Below are 15,359 nucleotides of genomic sequence, written 5' to 3' on the forward strand. Positions count from 1 at the left end.
GGCCCATGGTCCGAAGCTTATTTGATCGTGGAATCACCTTTAAGAGCGTGGGTGCTTCTCTTATTACTTTGGTCCCCCAAGAAAACTAGTGTGGAGCGCCCTTAGGATTATCAGCCGATCAGCCTCATTTCGAGTCCCTACAAGATCATCGCCGCATCCTGGCTCCTCGTCTCAAGGTTGTTCTACCTACTATCTTCCACCTGGGCCAAACTGCTTTTATCTAAGGCCGTGATATACTTGACTCAGCTATGGCCACACATGAAATTGTGGATCATTTTGCCAAAATGGGCTGGCCACGGTTTGTCCTTAAGTTGGACCTCGAGAAGGCTTTCGACCGAGTTAGTTGGTCCCTCCTGGACGACATTGTGCAGCGTATAGACTTCGGGGACAAATGGAGATTTTGGATCCACAGTTCTATCTCTTCAACCTCTTACTCCTTGCACCTCAATGGCACGGTCTGTGGCTTCTTCCAAGACACTCAAGGCATCCGTTACGGAGACCCCCTCTCCCCACTCCTCTTCAACATCACTGTTGAGTACTTATCCTCTATGTTCTACTCTGCCCGCAACATTGGTTGGTTAGAGGCCGTCTTCGAATAAAGTTGATTTGACATCCCCTGCTTCAGTTCGTGGATGACACCATTTGCTTCGGCATCGGCACACTTGACCAGGTCCGCAACATTAAGGCCCTTCTCGGCCTTTTTGAGAATCACTTCTAGTGAGAAAGTTAATTGGGGAAAGTCAACCATCATGGGATATCACATTGATCCCCTCTTGCTTCAAATTATGGTAGAGACTCTAGGATGTCCCGTTGTGATTGCTCCCCCATACTACCTGGGTCTTCCTCTTATTGACAGTAGACACCAGATGGATCTCTGGGCTCCTGTGATTGAGCAGCTTGAGCGATGCCTCTCCTCTTCGAAGGGTAGGATGCTCTCCAAGGCTAGTAAATTGATCCTCTTAAAATCATGCCTCGCAGGTACTCCTAACTACTTCCTCTCTTTCCTGGCTTGCCCCGCCTCTATTAGCCGGCGCATTGACATGATCAAGAGATGTTTTCTGTGGCGTGGCCCTGAAAATGAGTTTCACTATCACTTTGTCAGTTGGGATGAAGTGTGTAAGCCAAAATCTTTGGATAGGCTCGAGATCAGGCACACCAAGGAAATGGGACATGCTCTATTGCTCAAGTGGTTTTGGAAGCTCAACTCTTCCTCGAGGGCTTCGTGGAAGTGATTGGTTGCCTTCAAGCTTTGGTGTCTTGGTGATAGATGGATCACTGGCGGCAACTGTCGTCATCTCTCCCCCATCAGGAAAACCATGTTTCATTTGTTCTCCTCTTTTTGCATTGTCATTCGGTTCTTTGTTGGAGATGGCTCCAATCTGCGTTTCTGGACAGATTGGTGGTCAGGTGATGGCTCTCTTGCCTCGTCTTACCCACCACTGCTTCAGCTAACCACTAGCCGCAACTTATTTGTCTCTGACGCTTGGCGGAATGGCTCATGGAATCTCAGCCTTAGACGCAGTCTTACTAATGAGGAAGTCATTTCTGTTTGTGGCTTGAATTATAGTCTCGGTAGTGTTATGGTTTGCCCTCAGACGACTGATCGGATGATTTGGCGCTCTTACGACAGCAGGCGATTCTCGGTCTCCTCAGCCTACCGTCACCTTATGGGAAGGACCTGGCCTCCTGCCCCACATCAAGCTGCTCATGCATGGCACCTCTCGGCCCCGCCCAAGGTGAAGTTTTTCTTGTGGAGTGCCTGCCACAACAAGTTCCTTACTACAGACAACCTTATTAGGTGTGGCAACACAACTCCTGATCCTCTCTGCCCCTTCTGCGGGATGGTGGCTGAAACTGTTGTAAAGTTAGGTCCAAGACCCATCCTAAAATGACTAGCCAACTTAGGAAACCACTTTCCCAACTAATAAATTCAAGATTTTTGTACTCACTAATCCATGTAGGACTTTTCCTTAACACTCCCCCTCACGTGTAGGCCCTCTTTCGTGACTCTATAAGTGGATAATTTTAGGTGTAGGCCCTCTTTTGTGGCTCTACAAGTGGATAATTTAAAGTGTAGGCCCTCTTTTATGGCTCTACAAGTGGATAGTTTAGGTGTAGGCCCTCTTTTGTGGCTCTACAAGTGGATAATTTAGGTGTAGACCCACATATGAGTACCTGCTCTGATACCATGTGAAGTTGGGTCCAAGGCCCATCCTAAAATGACTAACCAACTTAGGAAGCCTCTTTCCCAACTAATAAACTCAAGATCTTTGTACTCACTAATCAATGTGGGACTTTTCCTTAACAATTGTGAATCACCCCCTCCACCATTGTGACTTCGCCAGGAAGGTCTAGACCTACATGATTGACAACATGGGACTCAGCTTCTACATCCCACTTGACCTGAGCACCATGTGTCGTTTTTCTTCTGGAACCCGCCTGGGCAAGCTTCTGTTGACTACTTGCATTGCTTTCGTTCCTTAGTGTCTCTGGAAGGAAAGGAATTCCATACAGTTTAACTGTACTTTGCCTGCCTCTCTTGTGCCCCGGTCCGCACCAATTGGAAGATTATCGCTCAGATGTCGGTCCCTACTGCCCCTCGCCGAGTTGCTGTTTGGGAGCCTCCTCTCTCCGGATATTATAAGCTAAACTTTGATGGTAGCTCCTTTGGGAAGCTAGGTTTGGCTTGGTTTGGTGGGGTGATTTTTTCTCCAACGGGCACTGCCATCCTCTCTTACTCTGGCCCTCTCGGAATTGTTGACTCGACCACTGCTGAGCTCTCCGGTCTCCTTCACAGCTTGCGAAATTTTCAAAACTACCTCAGTGGTCCCCTCATTGTGGAGGGAGACGCCAAGATTGTCATCGGATGGTCCTCCCCCTCATCTTTCCCCCCATAGCATCATTGGCAGATTTGTCTTGATATTTTGGACATTGTATCCACCATTTCTTGTACTTGGTCTTATGTACCTAGATCAGCCAATTCGGCTGCTGATTTGTGCGCTAAATTAGCACCCCCCCCCCCCCCCCCCCCCCCCCCCCCCCCCTCCTTTCAATCTCTTCTTGTTAGGGGAGGTCTCCCTTGATGTATCTTCTTTTTCTTTGAAATAAAATTATCAACATTTCAACAAAAAAAAGCAGTATTGTGTTTTGGTAAGACTTCAAAATTAAAGTTAGGTTGTCGGTTCCTACTTAACCATACTTTACATGAATCACATGAAGGGCGAATTGTCTTCGAAGACCAGTACAAAAGCCTGACTGTCTCTCTTCCCTCACACTCTCAATCTTTCAGCTCCTCCCTTTCACTGTTATGGCCTTTGATTGTCTCTTACATATTTCAAAACAATTAATTACAAAATATTAAAGAATGAATCATTTTTTGGGCTGGGTAAGGTGTAATTTGAATCAAGATCCATGCAGGGTTAAAGAAAACCTTGAATGTATATATTGAGGAAAGGGTAAATATTCAAGTACCTCAACAACGGAGTTGGTCTCCAATTTATTCTTCACGGATACATTTCTGATGAAGCTAGCTCCAGAGGCTATACTTAAAATATTTTCTTGATGCCTCATCTCCACTGGTAGAGGTTGAACAGAAAATGCATTCTTGAATATGATTGATACATTCTTTGCCTCGTCAGCTGATAAATTACCATGACAGAGGCCCTCAATGTGCAGCTGCATTTTTCAACAAATTAATGTCGTTCTTAATTCAATCTCAACTAGTAAATATGGAAATAGGTAGTGCAGATCACACAATACAAGATAAAAACATAAAACGCTTTTCCAATCTCAAGATAATTAAAATAGTTTTCCAATCTCAAGATAACTCATGTACCTGAGAAAGAAGCTCCGGTATAAAAGCTTTTAGATCGAGAAGAGTTAAGTCTCTCAGGCAAGAAAGCTTGTCATCGACATCCCAAAACTTCTGCCGCAGGGCTTGTAATCTCAAGTATGTCGCATGAGTTAAAGGCTTCATATTGGCATTCCTATATGATCTCTCCATGTCCTCTTTAATGACCTGCTGTGATGAGATGGTTATTTATGTTTGAAAAAACAAACAAGAAATTTGGTGCAGTCAAGACAGTTGTTTCACACCTTAAAACGATCAGCAGATGGAGAAAAAGACTTTGATATGTTCAAAATTTGGATCAGTAAAACTTGGAGCTTGTCATTGAAACCAAAGAGCTTCAATTCAAGTTTGTCACCAATTATAGCCAAAGAGGTCTCCAGCTTGGCCACACCTGCCTGGACATAAAATACAAACTCTCAATAGCTGAATTAGGTAATGTCATTGTGTACAGGTCATATGTTCACAGATACACAAACAAATACGGAGACTAGACCAACTCTCAAAAACAACTTCACAATGCCATATAAACAGGACCCTTGTAGGCGTGGGCATAAATCAGGTTAAACACAGTTTCAGGTGCTTCCCCTCACACTGTAGAATGGAGATGGGATTAGGAGGAAAAACCCATAGTTTCGGGCTTCCCTTAACTCGATCCATGGATCGAGTTGCTAGATTATCCTTACATCAAAATTAACATGGCATATATGTTCAGAAATAAAAGGATGAATTTCCCCTAGTTTTCTCACGATATTCTTGATTTTTCTTTACTTTTATACCACAAAATTGATTTTATGTATTATATTGTTTTTGTTTTTTGAATTTTAAAAACATTTTAAAGATAAACAAAAGATAGAAAGGGTCATAGGCCAAGGATACTAGGACGGGGTTCAGGAGAGGGGAGAGGGGAGAGGGCAAGGTTGGATTTCCATTTCTATCAAGGGTTTGCACAGGGTTGGCGTCAAGGTTGGATTCGGGATTTCCATGCCGACCCCTACCAATGGAAGAGAAGATAAAAATTAAAAAAAAAAAAAATCAGAAGAAAAAGGATAAAGAGATTAACAAGCTCTCTACAGAATATTACAATAATTCTCATCAGAATTATCTCTAGAAAAATTATGTGCATGCAAATTACTAAATATAGAACACGCAAAGATCAGTGAATTCTCAGAGTCAACTTCATATTGTCGTAGTGGTTTGGGCTTTTAGCTCAATAGTCACATGGGAGGGGAGCAGGTTTCAAGTGTGAGGTATTGAGTTCAAATCTTACCAAGGGTAAGGGGCATCTGTGTTTATAATCAACATTCAAAAAAACAAAACTACATATTGTCCTAGAAACAATGACCATGGCAACAGAATTCTTTTTATGATTTTTTAGAAAGGAGAATGAAATTAAAGCCCAAAGGCAACAAGAAAACAGGCTAAGGAGCGGGCTCCTAACAATGATAGAAAAGAGGGAACCCCCCCTCCCCCCCTCTTTTGGTAAACCATCACCTATACAATTAGCCGACCTAGGAACATAAATCCAATTACAATCACTATTGACAGCATCATAAATAACAAAAGAAGTAATAAAATGAACATAAAAACAAAAAACAGGAAGCAAAGTAGACAAAGATTCAAAATTTGTCAGCATGATACTAAATAATTTGTGCATTTGATATTTCTCATGGAAAATTGTCATGCATACACTTGATTGTGCACACCACAGAGGCAAATGAATACAAACACCTCTGCCATTCACAACAACAACAACATCATCGCCTGACTGCAAGAGAAGATAATTAAGTAGCAAGCACAGGGAAGAAAAACCAAAAACAATATGCATCAGTAAGCTACTGAAGGATGGCACTAAAGGATGAGCCATTGGCCAAACCTAATCAGATTGAGAGCCATAGATTGTGCATTTAAATTAAACATAGAAATGGTATTATGCACAAAATTCCATGAACAAGATCAATAAGTTGATCAAAGAAACCGATGAATGACAGCATCCTCTCTTTGTTGTCTGTCGAGAGTGGTGGAAAGAAGGGCAACAATTGTAATTAGATTGATGTATTAAGTATCGCCTACCGAAGGGTAGAATAGTGACTTTAACTTGTAGTCTTAGAGGAAAGATAATTATGTCCTTTACCTTGTAATTATGTTATTAGAGAGAGATCAACAATTAAACTCTAATCTGACAGTTGATGAAATCGTGTCATAGCGCTATTCTCCTTTCCTGCTCTGTGTACTACAGGCTTTCAATTTTCATGGTATCAAAGCTCCAAGAGACTACCACAGGTGTTGTTTAACCTTTTCTTATTTTTAAGTCCCTTTTTCTTCTTTTGTTTTCCCCTTCCTACTTCATTTAAGACAGAAATATCCCTGTAGATCCTGCCACAGACCTCAAAGGTCATCATTTCGAATCCCATCATCCTCTGGTGCTGGATTGATTGCCTATCTCCCATCTTTGGATGATTGCTTACTACTGTCTGCCCCATCTATGGGGTTTATGAAGATCTGAGAGGGTTCCTACTGCCTTGAACTGTCTTCACAGTACTCCTGTGTCTATGTTCTGCCGTTTGTGGATGTTTGTGAATTTTGCTGATTAGACTAGATGAAGTGTACCCTGTTGTGTCTACTTTAAGGTGTTTTTGAAGAGTTTACTGCAAGCATATATCAGACCTTAGTGTCTTTGGGTTTATTACTGTTGCATCGGTTGATTTCAAGTGGTTGCTGAAATTGAGTTCTGGTCTCTAGCTTGTGTCTGAATTAATTTTGGTGTTGGTACATTTCTGCACCAACTATTTCTCCTGTGATTGACCTAGTACGTGGTTATTTATGCCTAGTACCCTGTTCATAGTAACTGCAACACCTGATCAACATGATGTTAAGCCAGCCAAGTATGACGAGATAGAACATAATATCACCCAGATAATTTCTAAGAAGCTAAATTCTAGTATGTAGTTTGAATTCAGGAAGTACGGGCCTTTTGGGATAAAAAGCTCAAGTATATAACTAAAGACCTACCCAATCTTTTTTTTTTTTTTTTAAATGATGCTGAATTTAAATATGAGAGCTCAAATGAGCAGATTACACGAGGGGAAGCCTTCCCAAACAATGAGAGATTACTAGGATGTTCCGGATTTTGCCAATTTATCAGACAAAGAATTGGCTGATCTAGGAATGAGGTTCCAATTACAATGAATGGATGACACAATGTCAGCAATACAATCAGTGATTGGCCAGTGGCGCCAAGGAGGGGAGTTTTCTTTTGAACACTAGCTGATGACAGTTTTTGAACCGCCTTCAATAATCAGCTTGTCATGGAGCCGCTCTTTAAAGATTTGGAGGCCGAACAGAAGAGCTCACTTCAGCAGTATTTGAATCAACAATACCCACTGGCCCTGCATAGGATAGAATAGGGTCTCCACTACTGTCTCTGAAAACACCACCGGCTCCAGCTGGCCCAGGACGGCCTAAAGCACTACCTAAGGGGGAGGATCCCAGGTGGCCATAACCGGATTCCTACGGGGGCCCGCCATGTGCGCTATCAAACCCCAATTTTCTCGAAGGGAGTTGCCCGATAGAGAAACAAACTCCTTCCTAGAATGTAGCCAGCTTGAGATGAGGCCCACTGCCTGAGAAGTTATATTATCTGGGCAAAGTTTAATACTTAAAGATAAACCCTAAAGTAATCAAACAACTGAACATGAATAGAAAACGAACATTACTAAAATACCTTTTAACTGAGATTTTTTTATGAGACTCTTGTTGAACTCTGCCATATTAATTATAGCTCTATGAAACTTCTTATTATGAGAGTCATGAAAGACCCTCTCATACCTGTTCTTCAACAGTCTACTACCAAAAAACACTAAAAAGCCAACAATAATGAAGCTGAAACAAACTAATACATCTACCAGCACCAAAAACAAACAAGAAACATAGTATTTTGCCTAAGCATATGAAGTCTGGCCTTCAATGGATAGAATTATGACACCAAAAATACAATCTGAACTACTATTTCTCGATTATCCTCTTAAGAAGTGTAAATCAGCATACATCAGCAAGCGAGACCAAACATATAGATGATGTTAGCATGTAGAGTGATGATGTAGGCAGCAGGCACAAGTTTGGGGACCCGTGCAAACCAAAATTGGGGAAGACCCAGTTAACAACCCTTTCGGGGCACAAAAACTTCATTAAGCTTTTCAATTGACAATAGAAGTCATCAAACCTAAGGTTATGCCACAAAAAAGGGAAAAGCAAAATCGAACCTTAAAAGTCAATTAATAGATAATCCTGAAATTTCCCTTTACTAGAGTCGTTGCAGGTTTTAAGAAAGAGGAAAAGTAGGATGGAAGTCAAAACAACTGGATTAATGATCTGATACCATATAAAAAGTAACAATTAAGAAGAAAAATAGGAGAAAAGAAAAGGAAGAAAGAAGCACAAAAGAAGGATAAAAAGAGAGCGTAACAGCAGCACTTCTTAGGGACTAAACTCGACCCCCTTATGCTTTTTATGTACTCACTTAAATGAAAAAGACACAAAGTTACAATAGTGCCCCTCTATGCATAAACCCTTATAACTCCCTATCAACAACTCAAAACTACTTTCAAAAGCAGAACATATAACGTCACCTGAAGATAAACTTAGTACTATTCTATGAGGGACATAAGACAATAGAAACTGACCAAAATACCCTTTACATATATTTCAACATTAATTAACACAACTTCTAACAAAGGGCAAGAATGTAATTATGTTGATGTATTAAGTGTTACCTACTTAAGGGTAGATTAGTCACTTTAAGTACTTTTAAGTTGTATTCTTAGAGGAAGGGTAGTTCTATCTTTTATCTTGTAAGTTATGTTATCAGAGAAACGATCGATGGTTAGACCCTAATTTGACAGTTAACGAAGTTGTGCAATAGCTCCGTTCTCCTTTACTCTGCATAGCTTTCTTCTTCGTCTACTCTCATCTGAAATCCTGGACTTGTCTAAATATGTTATTTGTAGTTGGACTCTTATTCCTAGATCAGCAAATAGTGTTTAATTCTCTTGTTAGAAAGGGGGTTACCCTCCAATCCCTCATTGTAAGAGGTCCCCCTCCTTGACTGTTGCTTGTTTGTTGCTGTTTTGCCTTCGGGCTTATCATGAAATCGCACAATTTATCAAAAAACTTTCTTCTACTTCACGTTTTCAATTTTTTCTGTCAAAGCATCATACCATAATAGAGTAAATCAGTAATAACACAGAAAAAAAAACCAAACACAGAAAAAGATTACCTGATACAAAACATCATTCAGCTTGTCCTTAAGAAGATTCACAAACAATTCAGTCAATACACAACTTTGAACACTTTTATACCCATCCTTCACATTTATTAAGAAATAAGTATTTGCACGAGGAACATTGAAGATCCAGTCAGGCTTGTACCATAACTTCACCAACGGTTCATCGATTAAGCATATTGGATGTTCTAGATTGGCAGCTATACTGGTAGACTCCATTGGATTTGGTCTTCGAATTGTGAAATCGCATGGGATAAAATTATTCTTAGGGGGCAAATGCAAGTCTGGGTCGATAACAGGTGGATCCCTCCATGTCTTTAAAACAGATGCTGAGATTTCATCTTCGATGTAAGGTGTTCCAAACCATGGTTCACTCTGAACACCTGAAAACATAAAAAAGCCAAAAGAGGAGAAGTTACCAACACTGGAAGGCATGATGCATGCAAAAAACAAATTGTAAATACAGGAACATTCTGAATGAGAAGTCATGACCACTCATAGGAGATTACCTTCTAACTGCAAATTGAAAGACTTTGAAGCAAGGTCGACCCTCATGTTTTCTGGTGTAAAAAAACCCAGAACATGTTCAACAAGCTCCGAATCCCAAACTTTGAATACATACTCCCCATAAATAACATCCTCCACAGAATAGACCAGCAAGTTTTCTATAACAAATAATCATCATAAATAGCTAGAGTTAGTACAAGAAATAACATTATAAAATGATAAAAGAAAGAAGATTGAGAGGAGAAAGAAATGGGTAAAGAGAGCCAGAGAGGTCTCTCGTTGGGGATCAGAAATCGATCCCCAAACCTCTTTTATTCACTTAAATGAGAGTCGGGTATGATGACAAATATGTCCATCATACATAACTACTTATAACTCCTAATCTACACCTGCAAATTACATGAAAAATGGACCATAGAGACATCTAAACATACTGAGTAAGATACTAGACAATACAGACCCTCTAAAATGACCAGACTGCCCCTTCTACTGTGTGCTAGCAAACATAAATGATACAATAGCAACAAGACCAATCTTAAACCATGATTGATGTAACAGTATTCAATAGCCTACTAGACACTGAATTTTGATATATATCACTGATACACTGAACCAATTTTCAAGAATGACATGAATCAGAGCAGTAGAGTACCATTATTTGATGAAATTCCTATATTATACCAGAGCATATCAACCAATTTCGCAAAAAGTTGACATTTATGAGAGCAAGAGATTAGGAGGGAACCATTGAGTTTAAACCTGCGAGTTCAACTGCATAATCATCCTGGGATTGCTCTTCTGCAAATCGAAATTCCATATTCCCAATATCCTGAAGTTCCTTAAAAACCCACTCTTGTGGACCCACTTGGCGTAACAACTTAAGGTATTGATAGACCACTCCAATAACCTCATATACCTGCAAAAGAGTTGCATTACAAAAGAAATTTTCAAAATAAATCCATGGAAAATTAAATGGCCTTGACTAAGTTAATACATGAATCAACAGTTTAAAGTTTCCTCCAGGATGAAGAAAGAGAACTTGGCTATTTAGCTCAATAAGGAGCCAAAAATGTGTTTTTTCGATTGTAATAGGTTCCAGAACTTAAGTTAAAAATTTATTTAGGTTTCTTTTGAAATGTCATTTTCATTTTAGCAGGTCAATTATTATTTGAGATATATTTAGATGGGTCGCATTCAGAATAGCTTTCGAACCCATAAGAGTTTCTTTTTTTAACTTTTTTACAAAAAGGACAAGCAAAACCGATAGTCAAAAAAGTTTAGCAGCACCTGGATTAATTGCTGCAGGGACGCCATCTGGGCTCCTATGGTGCTCCACAAAGCCAGATTCATGTCAAACAGGTTGTGGCTCGGAGAAAATATTCACAAGCTCTCCCCCACTACAAAAACAATTGCTAGACTCTTCCCCATGATTCAAGGAGCCTAGAGGTTTCAAGTTGGCAAAGGGGACAAAGTAAGGTTCTTTAATGACATTTGAGTGAATCAACAACCTCTCAAAGACATGTTCCCTCTCACTTTTCACCTCACTCAGTACCCTGTCAGGCTTAGGCTTGTGGCTAAGGCAACGATAACAAATATCAGTTGCAACACCTCCTGAGACCAAGCTTTATGAAGAGCTCCTGACAACTCAGAATCTAATGAAGCTCTTCGACTCCTATAGCTCCTCAGCAACCTTTGCCTTCCAATGACATCTTGAGGACATTCCTATCTGGGTGCCCGAGCCAGGCGGTGACTTCTCTACTCCTAACTGTTACAGACACCTTAGTGATGGCCACCTTGTTGCCTCACACTGGGCCCGAACCGACTGGTCCCTATCCACCCCTCACAAAGTGAAATTTTTTTATTTGGAGCTCATTGCATGGGAAGATCCTTACGTTGGATAATTTAAGCAAAAGAAGTGCCCTTCTCTCTAGCCTAACTTGTTGGCTTTGTGAGAAGCAACCACATCTTGGTGCATTGCCTCTTTGCATTGTGCATCCGGTCTTTTTTCCTCAACCTATTTGGGCTCAATTTTTGCGGCCCCCCAAGTCCTGGACAACTTTCCTTGCTCAGCTCCTCACCTCCCCATTGCCAAAAAATAAAGGTAAAATCATGCTTAAGTCTTGTGTGGCTTCTGCCCCTTGGATGATCTAGCTTGAGGGAAATTAGAGGCACTTTCACAACAAGTGCGCAACCTCCAGCTTCAAGTGCTCAACCTCCAGCTTAGACTCTTTCCATGCACTCGACAGAATCATCTCTTGGCTGTCCATGTAGAAACTCTTTCAGCATCATGAAGCTGGTTACCGCTAGGAAAATTGGGTTCTGATCACCTCGTTGTCCAATCCCAAGCATGCCCGAGTTCAGCAATCCCTCCTCCCCTTGGCTGCATCAAAACTGAACTTTAAGGCAAGCTCCCTTGGCAATCCAGGGCCTGTTGGATGTGGAGGAGTTTTTAGGTCCTGTTCTTGCCTGGGAAGATGTCACTTCTGACCGCCCTCGTCCACAGACTCAAGAATTTTCAACACTTGATTTCAAGGAGATCTCATGGTAAAGGGAGATCCCTTTTTTATCATCAATTGGTGCAAAAACCAAACTTACCCCCATGGCGGCTTCATCACCTTTTCTTTGAAATTATGGACTTTGCATCTTGGGTTTCTTCCTAGAATCATGTATTGAGATCAGCCAATAGCTTGGTTGACTCGCTTGCCAAAGAGGGAGTGTCTGTCCAATGCCTCATTGTCAAAGATACCATATCTCAGGCCTTGTAATTCCTCTTTGGCCTTGTGCCTTAATGAGAGCATCTTTTTCAAAAAAAAAAAAAAAAAAAAACACCATGTCCTACACTAAACAATCAAAAGAACAATGAATTAAGATATGATTATCAGACTCCTAAATAATATTAAAAAACTTGCAATTCAAATACATCTCTAAATACATAAAGTTACAAAATACATTTCTCAGGCTTTGCAATTCCAGCTTTCATTTCATGGTTTTAAGTGAATTTTACAAAATACATAAACTTACATCTCCTAAAATACATCTCCAAATTGAAAGAAGCTTCATTTCAAAAAAAAAAAAATGGAATGAAGCTTGAACTATATGCATATGAAAACATTGTCTATCTAATAAACATAAGCTAAGATAAAAACATAATTTAAGAAATGATTAAAATAACCCTGAACTGATATTTTAACACTACTATTAGAAACATACCAAAAAAAAGTTAGGTAGGATTACTCTAAGCCAGAGCAAAACCAGGATAACTCAGAAAATCGACAAAATGGAAATGAGATTTGAATGAAGCAGGTAGCAGAGACAACTTTTTTAGAATAGCGAGAATTTCATTGAATGAGGAAAGAAGAGAGAATACAAATTACAAGGCCACTAAAAAAGTGCTAGTATAAAAGGAACATCAAAACAGAAACTATCAACCACAAAAAACAAAAACAGAGAACAAAAATTCATCCAGTATCATAGCAATCTAGAACTTTTCAACAAGGCCAAGAAGAGAATCACTCATCCTAGCAAGGACTTCTGCCAAACCATTGAACCAAGAAAAATTTTGACAGTTTGTGCCCACACAACATAGTCTTCCTATTTACTTGATGTGATATACAAATATGATTATCCTTCTCATTCACGTTTGCAGGCTTCATATCAGTAGTTTCAGCCACAATGGAAGATAAAGCTATCCCAAATAAGTACTTTACTGCAAAAACTACAATTCACACCCTCAAAAGATTTCCATCTCTCCTCCAACATTCAATAACCAACTCAATTCAACCTAGCAGCACTTCAATCAGCAATGCTAATGACAGAGGATGCCAAATAAGGGCAAGAAACACCAACTTCGATTATCATAGAAGGATATAGGCACATCCAGACAGCTTTAAGACAGTAGAATCCCCTCTACTCTTTTAGAAATGACAGGCAGGCAGTAGGCAGATAGTTAAACGCCATTTGCAAGTAGTAGGCCGGTAGTTAAACACCATCCAAGGAGAGTAGACAGGGATTTTTTTTTTCCATTACCTTGGGTAATAACACAAGACAAGCAGCCTGGAGGTAGCACAAGCTCGGAAAAAAACAAGAAGGAAAGAAGAGAAAAGGAGGAGAAGAATTGAATTAGAACACACCACGATGGATTGTGGGTAAATCTGATACCAGGTAAAGTGATAAAAATCCAAACTTGAAGAGAAAAATGAGAGAAAGAAGAACAGGAAGAGACTTATGTGATTTCTAGTTCACGTAATTCACAGGATTAGATCTAAAAACAACTCTTCTCTGTCAAACGCCTAGCCAATACAACCCAAAAGACCGGTCTGTTAAGTGCGGAAAGCCAAGTACCTAACCCATCAGTGGTGGACGGAACCATCCAGCTCTGGCATTCTCCACTTAAGGTAAATTTTTTAGGGCTAAAAGATAGAATTGCCCTTAAATAACTAAGCAGCAAATACCACTTTAAGTGGTCTGACTAATCCACCCTTCATGAAATACATATAAATAAACAGCACATATACTTCATGATAAGTACAAATATGCCTCTTTACTTGCTTTACTCAACATTCTTCCTCCAAGTATGTTCCAATGACTCCTTTGTTGCCCCTCAAGAAGAGTGGATCAAACTAAATTTTGATAGCAGCTCAAGAGTAAACCCCAATTCCACATAAGGGACAGTGGTTCTCAGAGACCACTCTAGTTTAATCATCTTAGTGTTTTCTGCTCCTTCTGGCTTTTCTGATTCTACTAAGGTAGAATCTGTCCTCTGCATTTAATTTGATAATTTTCTGGGAGTATTTTCTATGCAAGATCCAAGACAAATGACGCTGAGTTGTCAGATAACACGTTGTTGGCATTGAGATACCTTGAGTTGGCAGATCAGCGCAAAGAGGGTACCTCGTGGTTATCAAGCGTCACTAGGAAGTGATTATGAACCCGAGTTGGGCCAGATTTTTGGCGTGGTTATTGGGGTTCGCTATTTTGGGCAAAATTGTAATAATGCCGATCTTAGCTATACAGCCCGGCTTGTGGGCTGATTTAGGGACATTATTGAATTGGGATAATTTTGAATCGACATCAGAGGGGTTTCTCTGTGTTTTGGGGGCGAATCTCTAGTGTTCTTTCCCGTGGATTATCGATTGAACTAGCCTGCAGAATAATCACTATTCTGTTCGGTGTCAGTTGGTATCAAAGCTTCAGGAGAAGCTTCGATCTCGCCAGAGACGCTGCGGTGAGAAGCAGCTAGAAGGCTCGAGCGTAGTTGTCGCCGTCGCCGGAACTGTCGTTCGACGCTGCTGCCGAAAGAACTCGGGACTCGACCAAGCAGAGAACAGATCTGCTATTTGAAGCTGCTACCGGAAGATCTTCGGAAATCGCACCGTGCAGATTACCAGAGTTTCAGCATCTTCCTGGGGTGAGATTTCATAAGTTTCCATGGCTGGTGGTCGTGGTCGTGGTCGTCGTAGGCCGGGTCCGAACAAGGAAGTCCCACACCGTGGTCATAACGTTCAGGATGTGATGATTGAGGATTTACAGAGACAAGTTGCGGAGTTAACCCAGTGTCAAACGACGCAGGATTTCGATGATCGTGATATGGAAGATCACGATTCCGATGCCAGTTTCGAAGACCCAAATCGCAATCATGCTCGATTCTGGGAGCACCGTGGTCGGGGGGATCGATCTGGAGACCTCGGTTTCAAAGTGACTCTACCCAAGTTTTCTGGTACGTTA

General features: G+C 40.6%; 1 protein-coding gene across 1 annotated transcript in view; it reads right to left on the minus strand.

Annotated features, from left to right (window-relative positions):
- LOC137934304 (nardilysin-like) overlaps positions 1–15,359 on the minus strand; it is a 68,742-nt gene that overhangs the window by 22,014 nt on the left and 31,369 nt on the right. Inside the window, exons 10-15 of the mRNA XM_068778593.1 lie at positions 10,395–10,551; positions 9,638–9,793; positions 9,123–9,511; positions 4,096–4,245; positions 3,836–4,018; positions 3,472–3,675 (exon numbers count right to left, since the gene is read on the minus strand). Coding sequence (XP_068634694.1) covers positions 3,472–3,675; positions 3,836–4,018; positions 4,096–4,245; positions 9,123–9,511; positions 9,638–9,793; positions 10,395–10,551 — 1,239 coding nt within the window. The remainder of the gene's footprint in view (positions 1–3,471; positions 3,676–3,835; positions 4,019–4,095; positions 4,246–9,122; positions 9,512–9,637; positions 9,794–10,394; positions 10,552–15,359) is intronic.

Source organism: Aristolochia californica, unplaced genomic scaffold (genome assembly GCF_029961685.1).
Source record: "Aristolochia californica isolate CCGP_79_NKW_82.1479 unplaced genomic scaffold, dmAriCali1.0.hap1 SCAF_10, whole genome shotgun sequence".
In the NCBI taxonomy this organism is placed as follows: domain Eukaryota; kingdom Viridiplantae; phylum Streptophyta; class Magnoliopsida; order Piperales; family Aristolochiaceae; genus Aristolochia; species Aristolochia californica.